The sequence below is a fragment of the Monodelphis domestica genome, chromosome 6 (genome assembly GCF_027887165.1).
Source record: "Monodelphis domestica isolate mMonDom1 chromosome 6, mMonDom1.pri, whole genome shotgun sequence".
In the NCBI taxonomy this organism is placed as follows: Eukaryota; Metazoa; Chordata; class Mammalia; order Didelphimorphia; family Didelphidae; genus Monodelphis; species Monodelphis domestica.
The window spans coordinates 185,385,633-185,405,902 of record NC_077232.1 but is presented as its reverse complement, the minus strand read 5'-3'; the positions used below and the strand labels follow the sequence as shown (position 1 = coordinate 185,405,902).

The following is a 20,270-nucleotide window of genomic DNA, read 5'->3' as shown; positions in this document are numbered from 1 at the left end:
TACCTATGAGACTGTGGATTGCACAGTAGCCACTGATTTCTTATCCTTTTGTGCATGCCCTGTTATTTATTTTGCTGATATCTACTCTGAAGATGGGTTAATTTTTATGAAGGATTTTCTCTACTTAGATATCAAGACAACAGGAACAAATAGGACAAGAGACACCCCAAGCTATAACCCCAAGCAATGAACAAAGAAGAGATTCCAGATCAACTATGTTTCGTATTCCGGAATTCAAGTGGTCCCAAATGCACCAGCGTTTACTCACAGACTTGTTGTTTTCCATAGAAACAGATATACAGATGTGGAGAAGGTTTGTTAATTGGATCTGTTTTAGAAGATGTGCATAAATGGTTTTTTGTTAAAAATGAGCATGTTGCATATCTGAAATTTTATGTTATCTAGCATATTAATAATAAATATAAGTTACTAATAAAATACAATCAATATTAACAGGCACTAATGTAGATATGAATTTTTATTTTAGATTGCAAGTCTTTAGTTGCCTTGTATGTATAGTATGTAATGATATGGTTATAAAATCTTTGGCCTCTGAGAACATTATACTTGTCCCTTGTATTATACATATGAATGTATAATATTAATGTGTTTTGTATATTAAAATCAATGTGAACTGAAGAAATTTTCTGGTCATTGCTCACTCCTATTTTATTTGCTTATGTATCATATTTGTGGCAGTAGATTACCTATTTCTGTCATTTTCTGTGATAATGTTTAGAAGTTAATGGAATTTTAAATTTTAAATAGTTTGAATGATTTTAAAATTTCTTACTGCTGTTTCTTTTTTTATATCTTCATTTCCAAATCTATTCCTTTCTCTTTCTTTATGTAGTAATCTATATTTTATAACAAAATTAAAAAGAAAGGGATTAGGGAGAAAGGGTAACAGTTCAGCAAAAGCAACCTACAAATCAACTAAGCCTGGCATTTTATACAGTATTCACAATTCAGAGTACATTATATCCTCAAAGAAGGGTGAGAGGTGCATTTTTTGGTACTCTTTTCTAGTCCTCACCTTTTTGTCAATGTAGCATCAACTTTTCCCCCCTTTTTTACCCTTCATAGTGTTGTTGTAATTTTGTATATCATTTTCCTGGCTCTGTCTACTTCACTTTCCATCAGTTCATAAATCTTCCCAAAGTCTAATTTTGATTCTACTTTGCATATTATCTGTCTGGTTAATATCATTAATATTTATAAAAAGAAGTGTCACAAATAATCTCCGATTAGAAATCTCTTCTAAATTAAGTTCAAAAGTATAAGATGTCTTGTTACATCATCATCATTCCTATGCTTTCAATATAGTAAGCTCTCCCTTATTATCCCTTCCCTCAAGTAGGCAAATGGTGATTCCCATTCCTTAGATTTATCAGTAAACATATTTTTTCTTTTGTCAGCCATTCAACAAAGACAGTTATGGACTTCGTGAATAGTAGCGATAATGTCATCTTTGTACATAACACAATTCATCTCATCTCTCAAGTAATGGACAATATGGTCATGTCTTGTGGAGGTATATTGCCATTGCTTTCAGCTGCTACATCTGCAACTGTAAGTTCTTTCAGTATTACTTGAAATTGGTGAATATTCATTTTTTATACATCCTTATTTGCGAAAAATGAAGTCTTAGAAATTAAAAGTTAAGCAGTGTGTTTTTTATATACTATCAAAACCGTAATTCAATTATGCACAAGTATTTTGCTGCTTTTGAAAGGTTGCCGTCATCTAATCTGTGTATAAAAAGTGTAGCTTTTTCAGTTTAATTACTTACAATAAATAACATAATAATGTGAGAACAAACAGGCTAGTGTTATATTTTTTATGAACTTGGATTTTTGTGAAATTTAGAAATTGTTCAGTATTCTTATAAAAACTAAATTCTTCCTCCTGATACTTGACATTCTGTAATGTTGAACTTCACTTCTTTTGCAGCATGAGTTGGAGAATATTGAACCAACTCAAGGCCTTACAATAGAGACCTCTGTGACATTTTTGCAGAGGTTAATTAGCCTTGTTGATGTGTTAATTTTTGCAAGTTCTCTTGGCTTTACGGAAATTGAAGCTGAGAAAAATATGTCATCTGGAGGAATTTTGAGACAGTGCCTCAGGTTGGGTAAGTATGAAACCTTAATTCCTTTTCTTTTTATTTCCAGAGAAAGCCTAGTGCTTGGTAGCATATAAGGAAGCATTTAATGAATGCATTTTAAATGCATCCCTTAAGTAAAAAATCTAAAAGCATACATTGTGATATTTTTATTCCCAAATATTTGAGAGTAAAGAAATAATCAAAACAGGTTCTTAGCTAAGACTGAAGACCAACATTATTGTTCTTAAGTGTCATCTAGTGCTTGTAGTGAGGTCACAAATATACTAATTATGAGGAATGCTTAACCATTTATTAAAAATGAAGATTCTTTATAACTTCCTTTGTGTACATATGTTTTCAAGTAATGATATTCCATTTCTTTAGAAGCTAGACTTCTCTGTTTCTACTGACTATGTATAGAACAGTGAGAATATTTTTCTGACTTATAGAAGGCTTAAATAATAGTTTATTTCTTGGATTCACTCTGTTTCTAGAACAAAAATATTTTGATAAGGAATGAAAAGATGTGGGTTAGGAAAAAGCCTAAATTTCATTTTGAAATGTATGTTTTTAGAGAAAGAATTACAAAAATTCTGTTAATGTAAAATTATTGAATTAAAGAAAGCTTGCATTTTGATTTTTTAGTTGACTAGCTCATTGATTAATAATTAGCTTCCTAGGAGTGTATATGAATTGTAAAAATGCACAATGACTGGCACATAGTAAGTTTTATAAAGATGTTTGATTTTGTTACTATTAGTATTATTTTTGTTTTAAAAGGTGCATTTAGCATCTCCATCAAGTCTTCTAACTTTGAAGGTTTATTGAGTTGTCTACTTTGTGTCTACCATTACTCCTAGAAATCCAGTAGGGAATAAAGTATTGAAAAGAATTATCATTGAGCCGTAACACAGTTTATGAAATCTTTTCCCTTACCTTTCTTTCTTATATAGAGGACTTACTGTGCTTTTATAGGAGGAAATGGAAAACTGCTTTACTTCCTTTATTGTTTGTCACTGTATGCAAAAACTGAATTCCTCCAGAACAAAATTGTTTGTTCTGATAAAGAGCCACAGTGATGTAGTGGACATTGCACTGTGCTTATAGTCAAAGTATGTGGGTTTGCTTCTACTAACTTTAACATGACCCTTTGGCAGGGTGTTTTGGCTTTTTGAGACAGTTGTTCTCTCATTGCTCTTCCTCTTTTCCAGATAAAAATAGGGATCATATAGGAAAACCTCACCAGAGTTGTGAAGAAAGTGCCCTGTAAAATGTAAAACTGTATATTAATGAGAGCTGTTATCTGTCTTATAGATAGGTCATTTAGACTTTAGTATGAGTTATTTTTATTATGGATAGATCAGTGCCCAATTGATAATAGTTGGTGGGATGAAATAATATAAAAGCCCTCTACAAAAGTGAAGCTTAACATAAATGTAAAGTGTTTACATTATTTTACCTCCTTTTCCTGGCCTGCCTGGTTCAGACAATTTTCTGTGCAACTTCTTTTTTACTTTCATGTTTCTCATATTCAATGTTAGTTTTTATGGATTATGAGGGATGGGATTTGTGAGATAACTTTTCATTTAGTTTCTGATTTAGATACCAACATAGCAGCCAAGGTAAGAGTTTCAACTAATAATAACTTATCTATCTTTTAAAAATTTTTATTGAAAGTAGTCTGATCCATTACTTCTATTATATATTATAATATACATAATAGTCAAATTAAAATAGTTTATTTGTATTTAAATATACTATACATATTATGCTTTGATTAATGAAGATTATTCTAGGTAATTATTTTTTCCCTGAATACACATTATATCTTGTTTATCTCTACCCATATCTATCTTTTATTTTTTTAAATAGTTTGTGCGGTGGCAGTAAGAAATTGTTTAGAATGTCAGCAGCATTCACAACTAATACCTAGTAGAGACCCAGCAAAAGGACATAGAATGATGCATAGTTTGACAACCACTGGAAAGTCTGCAGCAAAGGCAAGCATATAGAATAATGTATTTTAAATGAACATACATGTTGTTATTCCATGATTAATTTTTTTATCAGTGAAAATTATAGTCAGACAAATGTTGGACTTGCTAAAGTTATTAATTTATAAGCCTTAGAGTAAGCATTTATATTTTCGTAAAGGTAAATTTTGTTGCTACCTAGCTTTTTTTGCTTTCCTGAATGTTTGCTTTTATGATTTCTAGAGTGCTCCTTTCTTTTGATATCATACTTACCTTTATTGCTCTATCACTTCCCTTAGTAGACTGGTTGTTCAACAACTTAACATGTTCGGGTGTTATTTTGAGTTTTTTTCTTTTTCCAAGTGGAAGCAAAGCAACTTATGATGACCATATTTTGTATACTACTTTTGTTATTCTTAGATCGATTTATTTTTTAACATTTCTGTGATTTTCTTTCCTAATTAGAGTCCAGTGGATATTGTAACTGGTGGCATATCTCCAGTGAGAGACCTTGATAGACTTCTGCAAGACATGGATATTAACCGGCTTAGGGCAGTTGTCTTCAGAGACATAGTATGTCATACTTCCTTTTTCTGTTTTGTTAACTTACAATTTACCCTTGATACCTGAAATCTACCTTTATGTTAAGAAATACCGTGAACCTTACCAAGTCCTTAAAAACAAGTTTTTAGAAAGCAAATAACTGGGCAACTGTTTTAGAGAATTACATGTAAAACTTTACACAGTGTTCAGTATGACACTAAAGAAAGATTAGTGGACTGACTGATCTACTTAGGAACACTATAGAGTTCTTTTGGAAATAGGGTTTGTTTTTGTTTTTTTTCCTTCAAAGACATACCAACAAACTAAAGCCATCAAGAAGACACAGAATGAAGTGTTGCTATTCATTGGTCAGTTTTATTTACTTTATTTATTTATTTTTTTACTTTTTAAAAAAATTCTTACTTTCTATCTTGGAATCAATACTATTTATTGGTTCCAAGGCAGAAGAGTGGTAAGGGCTAGGCAATGGGGGTTAAATGACTTGCCCAGTGTCACACAGCTAGGAAGTATCTAAGGCTAAATTTGAACCCAGGACCTCCTGTTTCTGTGCTTGACTCTCAGTCCACTGAGCCACTGAGCTGCCCCCTGTTGGGTAGTTTTAAAATCAAAATGTTTTTGTTGCTCTTAAATAACCTTCTAGTTGACTAAAAATTGTCTGGTTATTTTTATATCTGGGCAAAATTAAGCTGATAAAGCTATACCTACATTCATTTTTTTTTATCTTCCATAAATAAATCTCCTCTTTCCCAAAACAATGTTGTACAAACTGTTACCTGGAATAGATTCCTGGAGTCCCTTTTGCCATTCCCCATCTTTCTTTCCCCAATTCTGAAAATTTCCTCTTTCTGATGAAAACTAGGACAAGAGATCTGAACCAATTTTAATGGAACAGAAAACAGGAAAAATATGCACAATAGACCTAAGAGCGACAGAAACATCATCCCTCAGTTAATAGGCATTTCCCAGTTTTTAATTCTTTGCTACTGCAGAAACACTGATAGAAATATTTTTGTATATATAGTTCTTTTTGCCCTTTCTTTGAAGTCTTTAGAGAGGAAAGACTTAGTAGCAGTACTGCTAGCTCAGTATGCCCAGTTTAATAACTTTTGAGGCATAGTTCTGACTTTTTTTCCAGAATAACTGGACCATTACTGTTCTACCATGATTGCATTTAATTTACCTGTTTTCTCAAGAGCCCCAACAGCATTTGTCATTTTCTTTTTTTTTCTTTGTTAACTTTGTCAATATGATGGGAATAAGTTGTAGTGTTGAGTTCTTTTAATTTGTATTTCTCCAGTTAGTAATTAGTAATTTTGAAATAGCTATTGATAGCTTTGATTTTTTTCTCCTCTGAAAATTGCCTGTTCATAACCCGTGACCATTTTTTATTTGGGTAGTTTTTCTGTTATGGTTTTGAATCTATTCCCTATATATCTTAGCAATGAGATTCTAAATCAGAGAGATATTTTTTCCCATTTACCTGCTTCACTTCTAATTTTAGCTAATTTGTTTTTTTAATAAAACAATATTTTAGTTATATTGAATCAACATTGCCATTTTACCTTCTATGTTCCTCTCCATTTCTTATTTAGTTATGAATTCTTCTATCCCTAGGTCTAATAAGCAGTTTCTAATTTGCGTTTCTAATTTATTTGTAATTTCACCTTTAATTTCCAAGTCATATGCCCATTTTTGGGTTAAAAAAAATTTTTTTGCCTATGGTGTTATTTTCCTTTCTAGATTTTTACAACCTATCTTTTTAACATCCTTTCTAGAAATTTCACAGGAATCAAGGTCTAACTGATTGGATTGGCCTATAGTCTAAAATTTCTTTTTTCCTTTTTTTTTTGTAAACAACAGTGGGACATTTGGCCTTCTCCAGTCTTTACCATTTAATATCAACATATGTCTTTAATATATTTATTTATCACACCTGCCAGTTTTTTCATTACCTGAGTTCATGGGGGTCAGGTGACTTAAATTCATTCTGGACAAATAGGGGCTTTCTTACTTTCCCCACGCTTTCCTTGAATATTGATTCAAATACTTATTATAATAAGTAATAATGAAAAATAAAATGTTTTTAATCAATTTTCCACTCAAGTGTCATATTTATATTGTTTAAAAAAATAAAATAAAAAAGCTCTGACCATGGCACTCCTCAATTCAAAAATATTCAAAGGTTCCATTTTGCCACAAAAATAAATTTGAAAATGCTTGGCCTGACATTAAGACCCTTCACAAAATAGCTCCCACTTAAACATCCATATCTTGCTTCATATTATGTCCCTTCATATAGTCACCATTCAAGTGAAATGAGACTTCCAGTTATTTCCCTAAATAAAACATTCTATCTTCTGGCTCTCTGCATATGTACAAATGGTGCTCTTATCTAGAATGTAATCTCTTTTCAATTCTACCATATACAATAACTAGTTGTCTTTTAAGTATAGTATAAGTATGACCTTCTACATAAAGTCATTTTTCAGTCTCTGGTAATTAGTATTATCTGCATCAGTTGCTATACATTCAAACTCTGCTTTGCATTTATTAATTGCAAATACTTAATTTGTGTGACTGTAATAATTTACTTTGCTTCTATTTTCCCTACCAAAAAGAATGACCATTACCCTGAAAATAACAAAAAATAGAAAGCTTTCTTCATATTTTAAAAGTTTCCATGTTCAGTTCCCAAAGTGATTTTCCTAAAGCTTCGGTTGGGCTGTATAATTCCTCTATTATTCCAGTGTCTCCCTTTTGCCTTCAGGATCATGTTCAAAATACTCTGCCATTCAATATGTCATTCATATATGTCATGCAAAATATATTTCCATTTTTTTTTTATTTTTGTAAGAGAATTCTCACAGAATGCCAAAACCCTGAAATAAAAACCCATATAAACTATAAAGTAAAAATTGTATGCTTTCATCTTAAGATGTGTACATGAAACTGAATTCCTAATACATTATAGAATGTATAATTCTATTTCCTCTAAAATAATTAAATTTATGTATTATATTTAACATGATGGTAACAATACTGCTCTGTTTGCCAGTGTGTGTCTTTTTAACATGATCTTTTTAACAATAAAATACAGTCAGGAAAACATTCATGCATTGGTCATCCTCGAAAAGGTTTATCTCCTTTGCTACCTCTTCTTCATATTTCTCTGCCAAGAAGAGGGTAAAAATGATTTGTTTTTTTTTCTTTATTTTTATCCATGATTAGTCATTTCATTGATCAGAGTTTTTAATGTCTTTCAAAGTTGTTTTCCTTTGTGTTATTGTAAGCATTGTATAAACTATTCTCCTAGTTTTTACTCTATTTCATGTAAATTTTTCGATTTCTTATTACCCCTTCTTTTGGGCATCTGTGCTAATCTTTTTTTTTTTAACTCTTACCTTCTGTTTTGGAATCAATACTGTGTATTGGTAAGAGTGGTAAGGGCTAGGCAATAGGGGTTAAATGACTTGCCCAGGGACACACAGCTAGGAAGTGTCTGTGGTCAGATTTGAATATAGGATCTCCCATCTCTAGGTCTGGCTCTTAATCCATTGAGCCACCCAGCTGCCCCCAATCTGTGCTAATCTTATGGTTACAGGTGGAACTAAAGGGTATAATAGTTAAATTGGGATTTTAACTAAATAAGATAGTTATAAAAAGTTGTTGTTGATTATTATCCCTTAAGTCAGAAAAACTATTATCAGCTTTTAACAATTTTGTTTAATTGGAATATTAGTAAAATGAGGGAAATGTGGAAGGGAAAGAGGTAAGGAGACTGCCTAGCCTACCCTAAATGCTGATCCTGTGAAATGAAGCTTTCCCAATGCTCCCCAAGAGAGTTCCAATCTCTGTGGGAATCTTAGGCACTCACCAGCAAGCCAGGCAGGATGCAGGATCCAGGCAAGGTTCCAGTGCAGGCAGATTAACCTCATGAGCTAAGATCACTAAGGCAGCAGTGAACCCAACAAAAACGTCCCCAAATCTGAGATGCTCCAAAACCAAAAGTCAAAGTCCTGAAGCTAAAAACTCCAGTAGAAAGGCCCAAAGCTCCAAGTTGAAGTCGAAGTTCAAAAGCCCAAAGGAGCCATCCTCCAAAGAAGTCCAAAAGAGAAGATCCAAGGAGCTCAATGAAGAACTCCAAAGAAGAAGACTCAAGGAGAAGTTCCTTGGACAGGAAATTCAGGACTATTTTTAGTCCTTTTATTCCATGTCCCTTCCTGTCCCTTCCCCACTTTATGGGAACCAATTGTAATCTTTCATTTTGCCTAGTACTGCTGGTGGTGGTGGGGGAGGTTGAGGAGGAGGGGCAGTGGGTGGCCTCTGGAGTTGTCACCTACTCTAGCAAGTGACTTGTGAACTCTCATACTTAGTGACTGGTAAGGTTCCAAGTAGACGGGCACTTAAGTTTTTGATTGATTAAATTAAAAGTTGCTGATTTGTTAGGCAAAGAGAGTTTGATTCACCCTTCCCAAGAGTTAGTTGAAATTTTCTTATATTAATGATTTTTGAGCATTATTTCATATCTTATGTTAGATTTCTTTGCTTGAAAATTATGCTCATATGCTTTGAATACTTTTATGTTGGAGAATTTCTCTTTTCCTTCTATGTTTGAATTAATTTCTTTTATAAGTTGTAGAGAAGATGCTGACCAACATTGGTAGAGGAAGTTCTCTAGACCAATAAAATGATGGGTCTGTCCCTTTCCCTGCCCACAGTGAGAAAAAATTTACACTATTTCTTTTTGGAGACAGAGTCTAGGTATTAAAATAAATTTGTATTTCAGTTATATTTGGCCATTTCCATTTTTAATAGAAACAAAGGTAAAATCTTTTTATCATTTCACTTTTTATGTTATATAAAGGAAATGAACTTCTACCTTTAGGAAACTTTTCTATTTCTTATTTCTATTTGTGTGTTTGTGCATGTGCACACATGTGGGTAGGGTAGAACATTCACAAATTTGATCTTCCCTTCCCTAATTCACATTCATAATCAAACACCCCCTACCCCGGGTCTCATATATCTTTTGAGCTTCTACATTATGTGCATTAAGCAGAAATCTTACCTCTTCATGGCTTTTACCCCCATTGACCTTCATGCACAATAAATTTTATTTTCCATATATGGCCTTTTTCTTGGGTACCGAAATTCAATTTCCTTTTCCTTTTCTGTGAACTTCATTGCTCTTACCTTGCTAGTCAAATGCAGCCCTATGCTATAAACACACACTCACACACACACACACACACACATTTTGCTTGTGTGTATGTGATTTCACTACATTTATATCATCAATGAGCTGTTCTTATCTCTTTTTGAACTCTCTTTTTCTATCACCATTGATTCGTCTTTTTTTCTCCTTAATTGTCTTGTTCTCTATTAATTCTAAGACCTTAAAATTTTTTTTCCTGGCCTTTGAATTTCTGGTAAAACGTTCCTTTTTTAAAAATTTACTTTATATTTTCTTCTCCAGGTGCTCTCTTATCTATTTTCTTTTTTTGTCTTCAGATTTTAGATTGTGATTTCTCTTCTTTTTTTCTTCTCAGTATCTGATATTTACTTATTTTACTTTGTCCTTTCCTGAGTCCTCTCTTCTTTCCTCTTCCTTTACTATTCAAATGCCACACCTACATTCATCTGGCTATATTTTATTGGGACAATTTGGTTTTACCCTTTCATCCTGTTTCTTTAAGTCTGCCTCAGCTGAGTTAGTCTCCTCTCTATTATGACAGGATCTAGGGGAGTTTTAATTTCTGTGTATTCACTTGCCGCATGTGGTAAACACAAAGTCATTACTGTTTCCCTATATATCAAATCTGTATCATTTTCCTGATTTAGCATTGTATTTAGATATTTTATCAAAACATATCTACAATCTATCTTTGACCTATATTTCAGGTGTAAATGTTCTTTTTTAAATTACCCTCCCCAATTTTGTATGTTTAACTTTCTTTTCCTTGCTCATATTTTTATTTTTTGATCTAAGTCCTACATTAATTTTTGGGACTTATCAAAGAATTCTTTTAAAAAATTTCTTAACTTTTGACTTATATAAGTTCTAGGTAAGGCAGAGGAGAAATAAGGGCTATGTAGTGGGAGTTAGGTAACTTGCCACAGGTTACACAGCTAGCAATTATCTGAGGCTAGATTTGAACCCAAGACCTCCTGTCTTTAGGTCTGGTTCTCTATTCACTGAGACTCCTGGCTGTTCTCATAGAATCTTTTTTATTAACAAGTCACAAGTGTCTTCGTTATTTTATTCCAGAAAGAATGTTTTGTTTTTGTTTATTGTGCTAAGCATCTTCAACAATAACAACAAAAAACCCTAATGCTTATTTAGATAGATTGAGCATTCTTTATTATGTGCTTATCATTTTTTTCAAATTCTGGGGAGAGAAATATAAGAAAGGATAAGACACATAAAAGGGAGCTGGAAAGGAGATAAGAAGGTACATTCAGAATAGCAGTATGTAAATGTGGCTGCAAGTGGCATGGAGGCCAGGTTTAAGGCTTGCTATATAGTGGTTGGCCCCTAGTTTTTGGAGGAAGCTGAGGATGATGTTTGATGTGCAGATCCTGAGGCAAGAACCATACGGTTCTTGATAGCCTAAGGATCTGCACATCAAACATTCCTCTGGGAATTTATAATTTATTTTGGTAGATAAGACATTTATAAAGATGAATAGCAACATAAGATCGGCCACACTGATTGCCAAATGAATGCTAGTGCATTAAATGTTTTTTTTTAACCCTCAACTTTTATTTAAAAAATAATAACATGTATAGCTTCAAGGCAGAAAGAAGAGCAATTGGTACCAGGCAGTGGGGGTTAAGTGACTTGCCTAAGGTCATATAGCTAGAAAATATCAGAGTCAGATATTGCTAAAAGTAAATATGTTACAATATGAACCCAGGATCTCCTGCCTCTAGGCCTAACTCTCAATCTATTGTCCCTAGTATTTAATGTTAAAAGTGTTTTAACATCATCATTGATGGTACTGTTGGTTATGGTGAAGGAGGTAGCAAATGAACTGGTTTTTGAAGTTGTAACTGTAACTTAGATAAATATTAATATTGCACCTCAGATTAATATTAAAAATTAACCAATCATTCAGGGCAAATAGACAGTAAAAAACCTGTGTAAACATTGCATGACAAAGAAGGCCAGCAAGCTAATTATGAATAAGTCGCTTGGAGAGAGTAGTCTGCTGAGAACCATGGCTGAGCTACAACTTAGTTCTTTTCTCCAGTTGTGGCTGTTTCACTACATTTATCCTTGGAACTTCAATTGTGGATCTTTTTTCTGCTTATCTTTAGTTTCTCTTGGGCTCTGTTCTTTTGTGCACTCTTATTTTGAATCCCTGGGATTCTTTTTGTGGAATTTTCTTTCTGCCTAGTAATCTCTTCTTTTACAATCCATACTTCTTCCAACTACTTATCAGCAATAAAGTGATGTTCCATTCCCTCCTACTGGCTGTATTCTACCTGGGTGGTAATATTCTTGAGATCCTAATCACACTATCCTGCTTGAAAGCTATTATTGTGGGATGAAGGATCACACAGACTTTTTTTTGGCACCAAAAGAAGGGAAAATATCTTGCTGACATCTTAGGCTTTTGGCTAAGAAAATCTGTAAATTCTAAGCACGATTCCATAATACCATTAAAGTAGCCATCTACCATTTTACATCATTTCTCTGGAGGTGGATAGCATTCTTTTTTACATAAATCCTTCAGAATTGTCCTGGATTATTGTGTTGCTCAGAGTGTCTAATTCTTTTCCAGTTGATCATTCCACAATTTTGCTGTTACTATGTATAATGTTCTCCTAGTTTTGCATTATTTCACTTTGTATCAGTTCCCATGAACTTATTAAAAATATTTTGATGACTATTTCAATACATTTGGTTTCCTTTGTAAACCTATATGTTTTATTTTATGCATTTAAATGTATTATTCTGCAAAGGTATCCATAGGATTCACTAGATAGCCCAAAGGGGGGAATTCCATGATGGATTCAAAAAGAAGTTAAAAATTTTTGCCCAATACTTTTAGCTCAGTAAGTGACAGCCAAGAATATTAGTTAATTATTTCCAACATGTTTTCAGAATGTGTATTCCTTGAAAGTAGGGCCTGTCTTTTTTCTCTATGTATACCCGGTGATTATTAGAATGCTTGGCATGAAACAGGTGTTTAATAAATGCTTTTCCATTTTTCTTTTTCATTATGGAGAACTACCTGAAAACAATTATCAATATTCAACACTCTACTTGTCAGGTTACATTATTCATTTTTGGCAAATCTCATTAATAAAGAGTAGTGTAGAGTAATGTGAAGAGTACTGCATAATGTCCCAGAAGTCTTAAATTTAAGCCACTTAGGCCATTCTATAGCTTCATGTTAGGGTTCCTAGCTGTTTGACTCTGGGTATGTCATTTAACCCACATTTTCTAAGCCCTTACCACTCTTCTACTTTAGAACCAGTACATAGTAGAAGAAAAATAAAAGACAACAAAAAAACCCTCTTTGAGGGGTAGCTATGTTGCTCAGCAGATAGAGAACTGGGCCTTTGAGATGGGAGTTTCAGGGTTCAAATTTGGCCTCAGACATTTCCTGAGTCATTGATCTAACAACATCTTGCCTTTGCTCCCTAATCTTCTGTATCTACCTATTTTTCCAGGGGAAGATTAAAATTCCACTGCCTGACATTTAAGGTCTTCCAAAGTCTGTCTCCTGGGTAACTTTATAGCATTATTTTTATACTATTCTCTTTTATAAATTCTACATTTTGCCCAAAGCAGACCTTTGGGCTAGTCTCAAAGTGGACATTCTATTTTCTGCTTCTACTTTTGCATAGGATGATCCCTGCATCTGGGATATATTCCTTGCTCATCCATTCCTCTCATAACTCCTTCATCAGGGCTTAATTCAGGTGCCACCTCTACCATGAAGCCTCTCATGACTCCCCCAGTTTTTAATGTTCTTTTTCCATTATGCTCATTATGCTTCCTTCCATGAATGTTATATCCCCCAGTAAAATCAGCTCTTTGAGAGAGATTTTTGCCTTTGATTTTATATCTTTTGCACTTAGTATATTTTCTTAATAAATGTTTAGTGTTTTTTTTAATCTTCAGTTCATTGCTAATCCAAGAAAAAAACCCCAAAACAAACTCAAAACAACTCACAAATAAAACACTAAAGTGAAAATATAACTAAAATCCAGTAATAATGAAAACAACTCCTTTCTTTCCTATTTTTCCCTTTTCGTTCTTTTTATACCCCTCCCCAATTCTCCTGCAGGAGGATAGCAAACAAGCTCAATTCTTGGCTTTGGCTGTGGTATACTTTGTCTCTGTTCTCATGGTGTCCAAGTACAGAGACATTCTGGAACCTCAGAATGAAATGCGGCAACCTCAGAGTGATGAATCTTTGAAAGAGTCTGGCAATGAAAGTGGTGATGTAACATCAACTGGTAAAGTTGTATACACTATTCTTTGGCACTGAAAATAATATATAAGATTGTATACTGAAATTAACAATACTAATCTTTCTGGGAATAGAGTCTTTAATGAAATTGGAATGAATATTTATGTACTATGATTTAATGTGAGTAAAAACTGGTTGAATGGCCATTTTAAATGCCTTTGTAGGTCTATGAAATTTTTTTTAACATCTTATTTTCTTTCTTGTAATAATTTTTAAAGCCGTCTAATTTATTATGTTTTGTATAAGTCATCACTTTATTTTCTTTCTAAGATTACCCCCACGTATTTCACAAGTTTCATGCATTATTTCATGGTTATTAATAGCCATTTTTCTTTCAATCAGCAATGAATTTCATTTCTTGCTTTTCTCTTTGGAATCAGATTTAGAATTCACAACAGAAGCCAGCAGTCCATTACCTCCAACAACAGTGGAAGACCTTGCAAATGTGGCATCTGTTGGAAAGAGAAATTATGGAGGTGGGGAAGAATCAGCTTCAGCTGTTGGAAGTAACATGGCCGAGGCTATTCCTGCAGGGTCTCAGTGTGTTAGTGCGGGTCCTGATGCCATCAGTGAAGTACTGTGCACACTCTCTTTAGAAGTGAATAAATCTCAGGATGCCAGAAAAAATGATGGACCCAGAGAGTTAGATACCAAGACTGCACCCTCTGTCCCAGCTACAAAAAATGTTAATGTGAAAGACATTCTCAGAAGCTTGGTTAACATGCCAGCAGATGGAGTAACTGTGGATCCTGCCTTTCTTCCACCAGCCTGCCTTGGCACTCTTAGTGATCTTTCTGTTGAGCAACCTGTGCAGTTCCGATCCTTTGACAGGTACTATAAATTATTATTTTCTTTCATGTTTGCCTTTCACAGTGTGTAAGAGAACCAAAGAAAATATAGAATGAATTTAGACATATCTATACACATAAATTTTTAGATAGGGAGATTCTATAGCATAAGGTTTTTGGGTGTTGCTTGGGTTTAAAAAGATAAGTCTTGAGAGACAACTATAAAAATAGAGTTTGTGGTATACCCAAGGCAAACTTTATTTAAAAATTCTTTTGATTTTGTTTCTTGATTTCTCATAGAAATTTTAGTTTCCTCTTGCCAATTATGATTTTTAATGAAATATCTTTTTCATTGAGCTTTTATATCAACTTTTCCCTTTGGCCAATTCTCCTATTTAAGAAATTATTTTGTGTATTAAATTTTTATACACTCTTTTTTCCATGTTGCCAATCCTGCTTTTTAAATAGTTCATTCCTTTAGTGGATTGTTGTTCCTCTTTTATCATTTCACCTATTATGTTTTTAAGGCATTTTCTTTAGTATTTTTTGTGCCTCCTTTTCCAAGTTGTTGACTTTTTTTTTAAATGATTTTCTTACATCACACTCATTTTTCCCCAATTTTTCTTCTACTCTTATTTGATTTAAAAAATCCTTTTTGAAGTCATCCAGGAATTCTTTTGGGGCATGAGACTAATTCATGTTTTCATTCATGGATGTAGCTGTTTTGACTTCATTGTCTTCTGAGTTTGTATTTTGATCTTCCCAGCCACCATAGTAATTTTATAGGGTTTATCTTTTTTTGTGGTTGTTATTTGCTTGTTTTCCCAACCTACTTTTTGACTTTTAACTTAAAAATTGTTAAAGGTGGGCTTAGCTCTTGGGGTAGGGCAAGATATTAGCCTAAGCTTTAGATTTTTTTTTTTTTTGGTATAGCTGCCTTCATAGCTAATTCTGGAGGGTCTTCAAGTTTTCAATTCTTCCAAAGTGGTATGATCTAAGGAAGGCTGTTTTTACTACTCTTCTTGCTTCACTCTGTTCCGTGAATGATGAAAAGCACTCTTTTTCTACTCAGGAACTGTAATTAGGGTCCTCTTCCCTCTGCAGCCATATGCTCTGATATGCTAGTACTTGTTCTGAGACCATGACCTATTCACCCATGGGCAATGCAGCTGAGTCCTGAATACTATACCAATAAAGAGACCCCTATAGTCTCCTTCTAATCAGTTGTCTGGCACTGTTGACATCAATGATCTGAGACCTTCAGAAGTTGCTAACACTTATTCAGTTGCTCCCAAGGCCTGCTACTGGATTGATGAGGAGAGTCCTTCCCTGGTTCAGCTTCTGCTGTATTACATTCCAGGCTTACACCAGTGTGACTCACTTTTTCTGTCAACCTTCAGAGTTGTCTTGCTCTGGAAAATTGTTCAATCCTGTCTTTTTATTAGTTCTGTCACTGCAGATTTCATTTTGATGCATTTTTTTAAAGTAGTTTTTTAGGAGAGCTCAGTAGAGCCCCTGCCTTTTCTCTGCCATTTTGGCTCTATCCTTCAAAGTCATCTCAAAAAGATAAATTTCTAAATTTTTTTTTGCATCAGAACAACTTCTTTCAGTATACCCAGTGAGTCATTGGTTTGTAGCTCACAAATTTTTTGTTTTTATATTTTAACCAAATTTTATCTTTGCATTTTATAATTTAATAATTTTAAGTCTTTTGGGAAAATAATTTGAGGTTAGTAGAATTTTATTAGCTAGGAGCCTTTTTGTGTTTCTTAATTTATAGTAATGTTCCCAATTTTCTGACAATAGATTTTAATATAATAAATACAAATATGAATCTCTAATCCTAGTTTTCCCCTCAAACTGTGAAAAATTGGAATTTTTACGTAAGCTTCCTTTTCCCTTAATTTATTAATAAAATAGAGATAGTAATTCCTTCTTTATTTAGAAGGATTTTATATGAAATTATAAACAAATAATTATGAAGATTAAAACCTACAGAAATGTTGTTACTACTTTCAGTTGCTTGAGGTATGTTATGTTAATTTTTGTTTTTAAAAAAAAACACCTTTGCAATTAAATTTCTCAAAATAAGATTGTTTATTTGTATTCTTGGGAATTAAAACAATTGAAATGTGATTGAAATAAATCTAGGATATAAATTTATGGTTTAAAATGTCATATACAATGTAAGAACATCTGTGTTTTGGCTTGTCATCATCATATATTTATCACTAAAAATTTCTTGACAAAAATACTTTTGAGTGGCCATGTTTTAAATGGTGTGATCTCTTAATTGCCATATTTTAGGGTCTCTTTTTAGTCTTCAACTTAATAGCCATGTCTTTCGTATCTGGTACTGCTGTTTGCCTTCTCCCCCTAGATGTTGTCTCTCTACGCTTTCATGATACTATTCACTCCTGATTCTCTTTCAACTTCTTTCACTTTTCATTCAATACAATTCTTCATTGTGGATACTTCCCAAAGTTTTGACCTAGGTCCCTTAATCTTCTCTCTCTTTTGGTGAGTTCATCAGCTCACCTGAGTTTAATTATCATCTCTATGACTCAGAATTTGATCCTGTCACATTTTCTGATGATCTTAAATCTCATGTTGCCATTATCTATGAAGACATTTCAAATTGGATGTCTCAGAGACATCTTAAATTCAACTTGTTCAAAAATAAAACTAATTTTTTTTTCCATCTTAAATCTTCTCCTCTTCCAAAGTTTCTGATTTTGGTCAGTCACCTTCTTTTCTTCCATGTTTATTACCTTAATATTCTCCTTGACTTCTTAAGCTTGTTCATCCAACATATCTCATTTGCCAAATCTTGTTTTTACTATTTCCCTACAACTTGTAACTTTCTTATTTTCTTTATTCACACAGCTGTTTTAGTTTAAATTCTCATAATTTCTTGCCTAGATTATTGCAATCCCCTTACTGATCACTTTGCTGCAAGTTTCTTCCCATTTCAATATATCCTCCATGTTGTTAATAAAAGCATTTTTCCTTAGGCATAGGCCTGACCTTGCCACTTCTCTCACTTAAAATATCTTTGACACCTTGTTGCATCTAAGGGAGCTATTATCCATTGGTCCTGGACTTTTAAAAAAAGTATTTTTATCACTATATTTCAAAATAATTTATTTCTTTTTGTAATACTCTGTATTTTATATATATATAAATATTATTCTGAGAAGAAGCCCATAGACTTCACCAATTTACAATTGGGATCTATAACACAAAAGAGATTAAGTGGTTTTATTCTAAGACAAAATATAAACTTCTCTGTTTAGCTTTTAAAATTCTTTATGATCTTTATCCCAGTAGGCTACACTGCAATATTTCTCCCCAATTTCCATACACTGTGGTCACACCAAATTGGACTTTTCTTTTTTTTTCTTACACATGGCACTTTAGGTCTTATCTTTATTTTATTTTATCTTATCTTATTTTTTTCTAAGCATTGGCTTTACTTATTCCCTGGAATGTACTCACTCCTCATTCCTGTTTTATATAACTCTCTCTATCTCCCACTCTTTTTTTCAAGATGCAGCTCAGATACTACCTTTGACTTCAGCAGTTTTCAAACTTTTTCATCTCAAGAGCTCTTTACATTCTTAAAAATTATTGAGCATTCCCCAAAGAGAGCTTGTGTTTATGTGTGTTTTATTAATCAATATTTAACAGATTTAAAATGAAAACTTTTTTTTATCACTATAAGGATAATTTTCACCTTGCAGATCCTTTGAATGGATTTTATATATACCCACCGGCCGGCCTCTGTATGTCACTTTCAAAACCACTGTTCTACCTGAAGCCCTTTCTCCTCAACTGCTAGTGCCCTCCTTCTTCCCCTACCTTGGGTTCCTGTGAATTAAAATAATTCAAATTTGGCTAAAATAAATTTAGGATTTAAGTTTAAGGTTAAAGATATCATTCAGAGTATATATGGTTTTTGTATTTATTTCTTTATATTCAATATTTATTTAACTACATATTTGTTATCCTCCATTTTAAAATGGATGCTCCCCTTAAGTAGGGATTGTTTCATTCACTGCATTTGTGTCCTCAGTACCAAGTCTAGTGCCAGGTACATAGTAAATGCATAAGAAATTCTTGTTGATTTATATGAAATGCAGTTTCCCATTTTAATTGTCCTGGATTTCAGCCCAAGTTCTTTCATTGATAGATTGTAGAAGCCATTTAACTCTCTAGGCCAAAGTTTTCTCATTTGTGAAATGAAGAGGTTTGAGTGAATAACTATTTTCTTTTCTGAATTGTTTTTTTTCCTAGGAGTTCTACATTCATTATTGTACACATGTAATTCTCTCATGTAGTCCTTAAGAAAGGTAGCATGAGGCAGATGATATAGGCCAATCTCAGAAACAGTAATAATTGGATTTGAATTTTGCCTTTGATACATATTGGCCAAGTGAATCTGGGATTGCCATTTAACCTTTCATTGTCCCTGACAACTCTCTTAAGAGCATAAGTTGCAAAATAATTGAAAGTATATTTTGGGGGAGGAAATTTCCTTATTAACAGATCTCTTAAGAGAATGTTCCTGATTATTGTAACCAAGGAATAATGTTCTAAATTGACTAAATAAATTAATTCAAAAATTAAAAAAAATAAAAGATACTAAAAAAAGGGAATATTCCTAACTATATAATTGAAATTACCAATCTAGACAGTATCACAATCAATATATCCTCAAAGAAAATAGTTATATGTATGAAAAAATATAAATTGATTTTCATATTCAAAATCATTTTTACAGTATAATTCATAATACAACTAATTAACATTTCATTGTTTTTACACAATTTTTGTGGTTTTAATCTTTAAATAAATTCATTGATAATTTATTTGTGAAATAAAGTATGTCTTCAGCAGGACTTAATAACTAGCGGAATAGTTTTAGTACTTTTTTCCCAGACAGTACCATGTAAACAAATCCTGATTTATACTTAATAGTGTAGGTGCTAATATCCCTTTAGAATTTAGATAAGAATGTTTTTTAATTGTCCTGAAGGTGTGCTTCTACAAATTATGTTAGACCTGGTTTTTAATGAAACTGTAAAAATGGATATTCTTGATGTTATAATAAAAGGTTCTTCTCCACTGATAATGAAGGTGTATCAGTGAGGGGAGGAAAGGGCTTCTAAACAGGAACTGTATGAGAGGGAAGGAGCCTAAACTAATGTGGATATGGCTGCTATCTCTTACCCTCTCCCCTGTGATAAAAGGTTGTCAGTTATCACTCTGTGTCCCTTGAAGAAATGGCTGAAGGGGATCTAAAGACAGTCTCCCTTATCAGCTACACTCCTGGATGACTTCTGTGCCT

At 33.0% G+C, this 20,270-nt stretch overlaps 1 protein-coding gene across 1 annotated transcript in view; it reads left to right on the top strand.

Moving 5' to 3' along the window:
- Positions 1–20,270, top strand: part of LRBA (LPS responsive beige-like anchor protein) — an 854,371-nt gene that overhangs the window by 253,231 nt on the left and 580,870 nt on the right. The window contains exons 24-30 of the mRNA XM_056803808.1: positions 129–313; positions 1,419–1,572; positions 1,954–2,134; positions 3,980–4,107; positions 4,546–4,653; positions 13,947–14,118; positions 14,513–14,963. Coding sequence (XP_056659786.1) covers positions 129–313; positions 1,419–1,572; positions 1,954–2,134; positions 3,980–4,107; positions 4,546–4,653; positions 13,947–14,118; positions 14,513–14,963 — 1,379 coding nt within the window. The remainder of the gene's footprint in view (positions 1–128; positions 314–1,418; positions 1,573–1,953; positions 2,135–3,979; positions 4,108–4,545; positions 4,654–13,946; positions 14,119–14,512; positions 14,964–20,270) is intronic.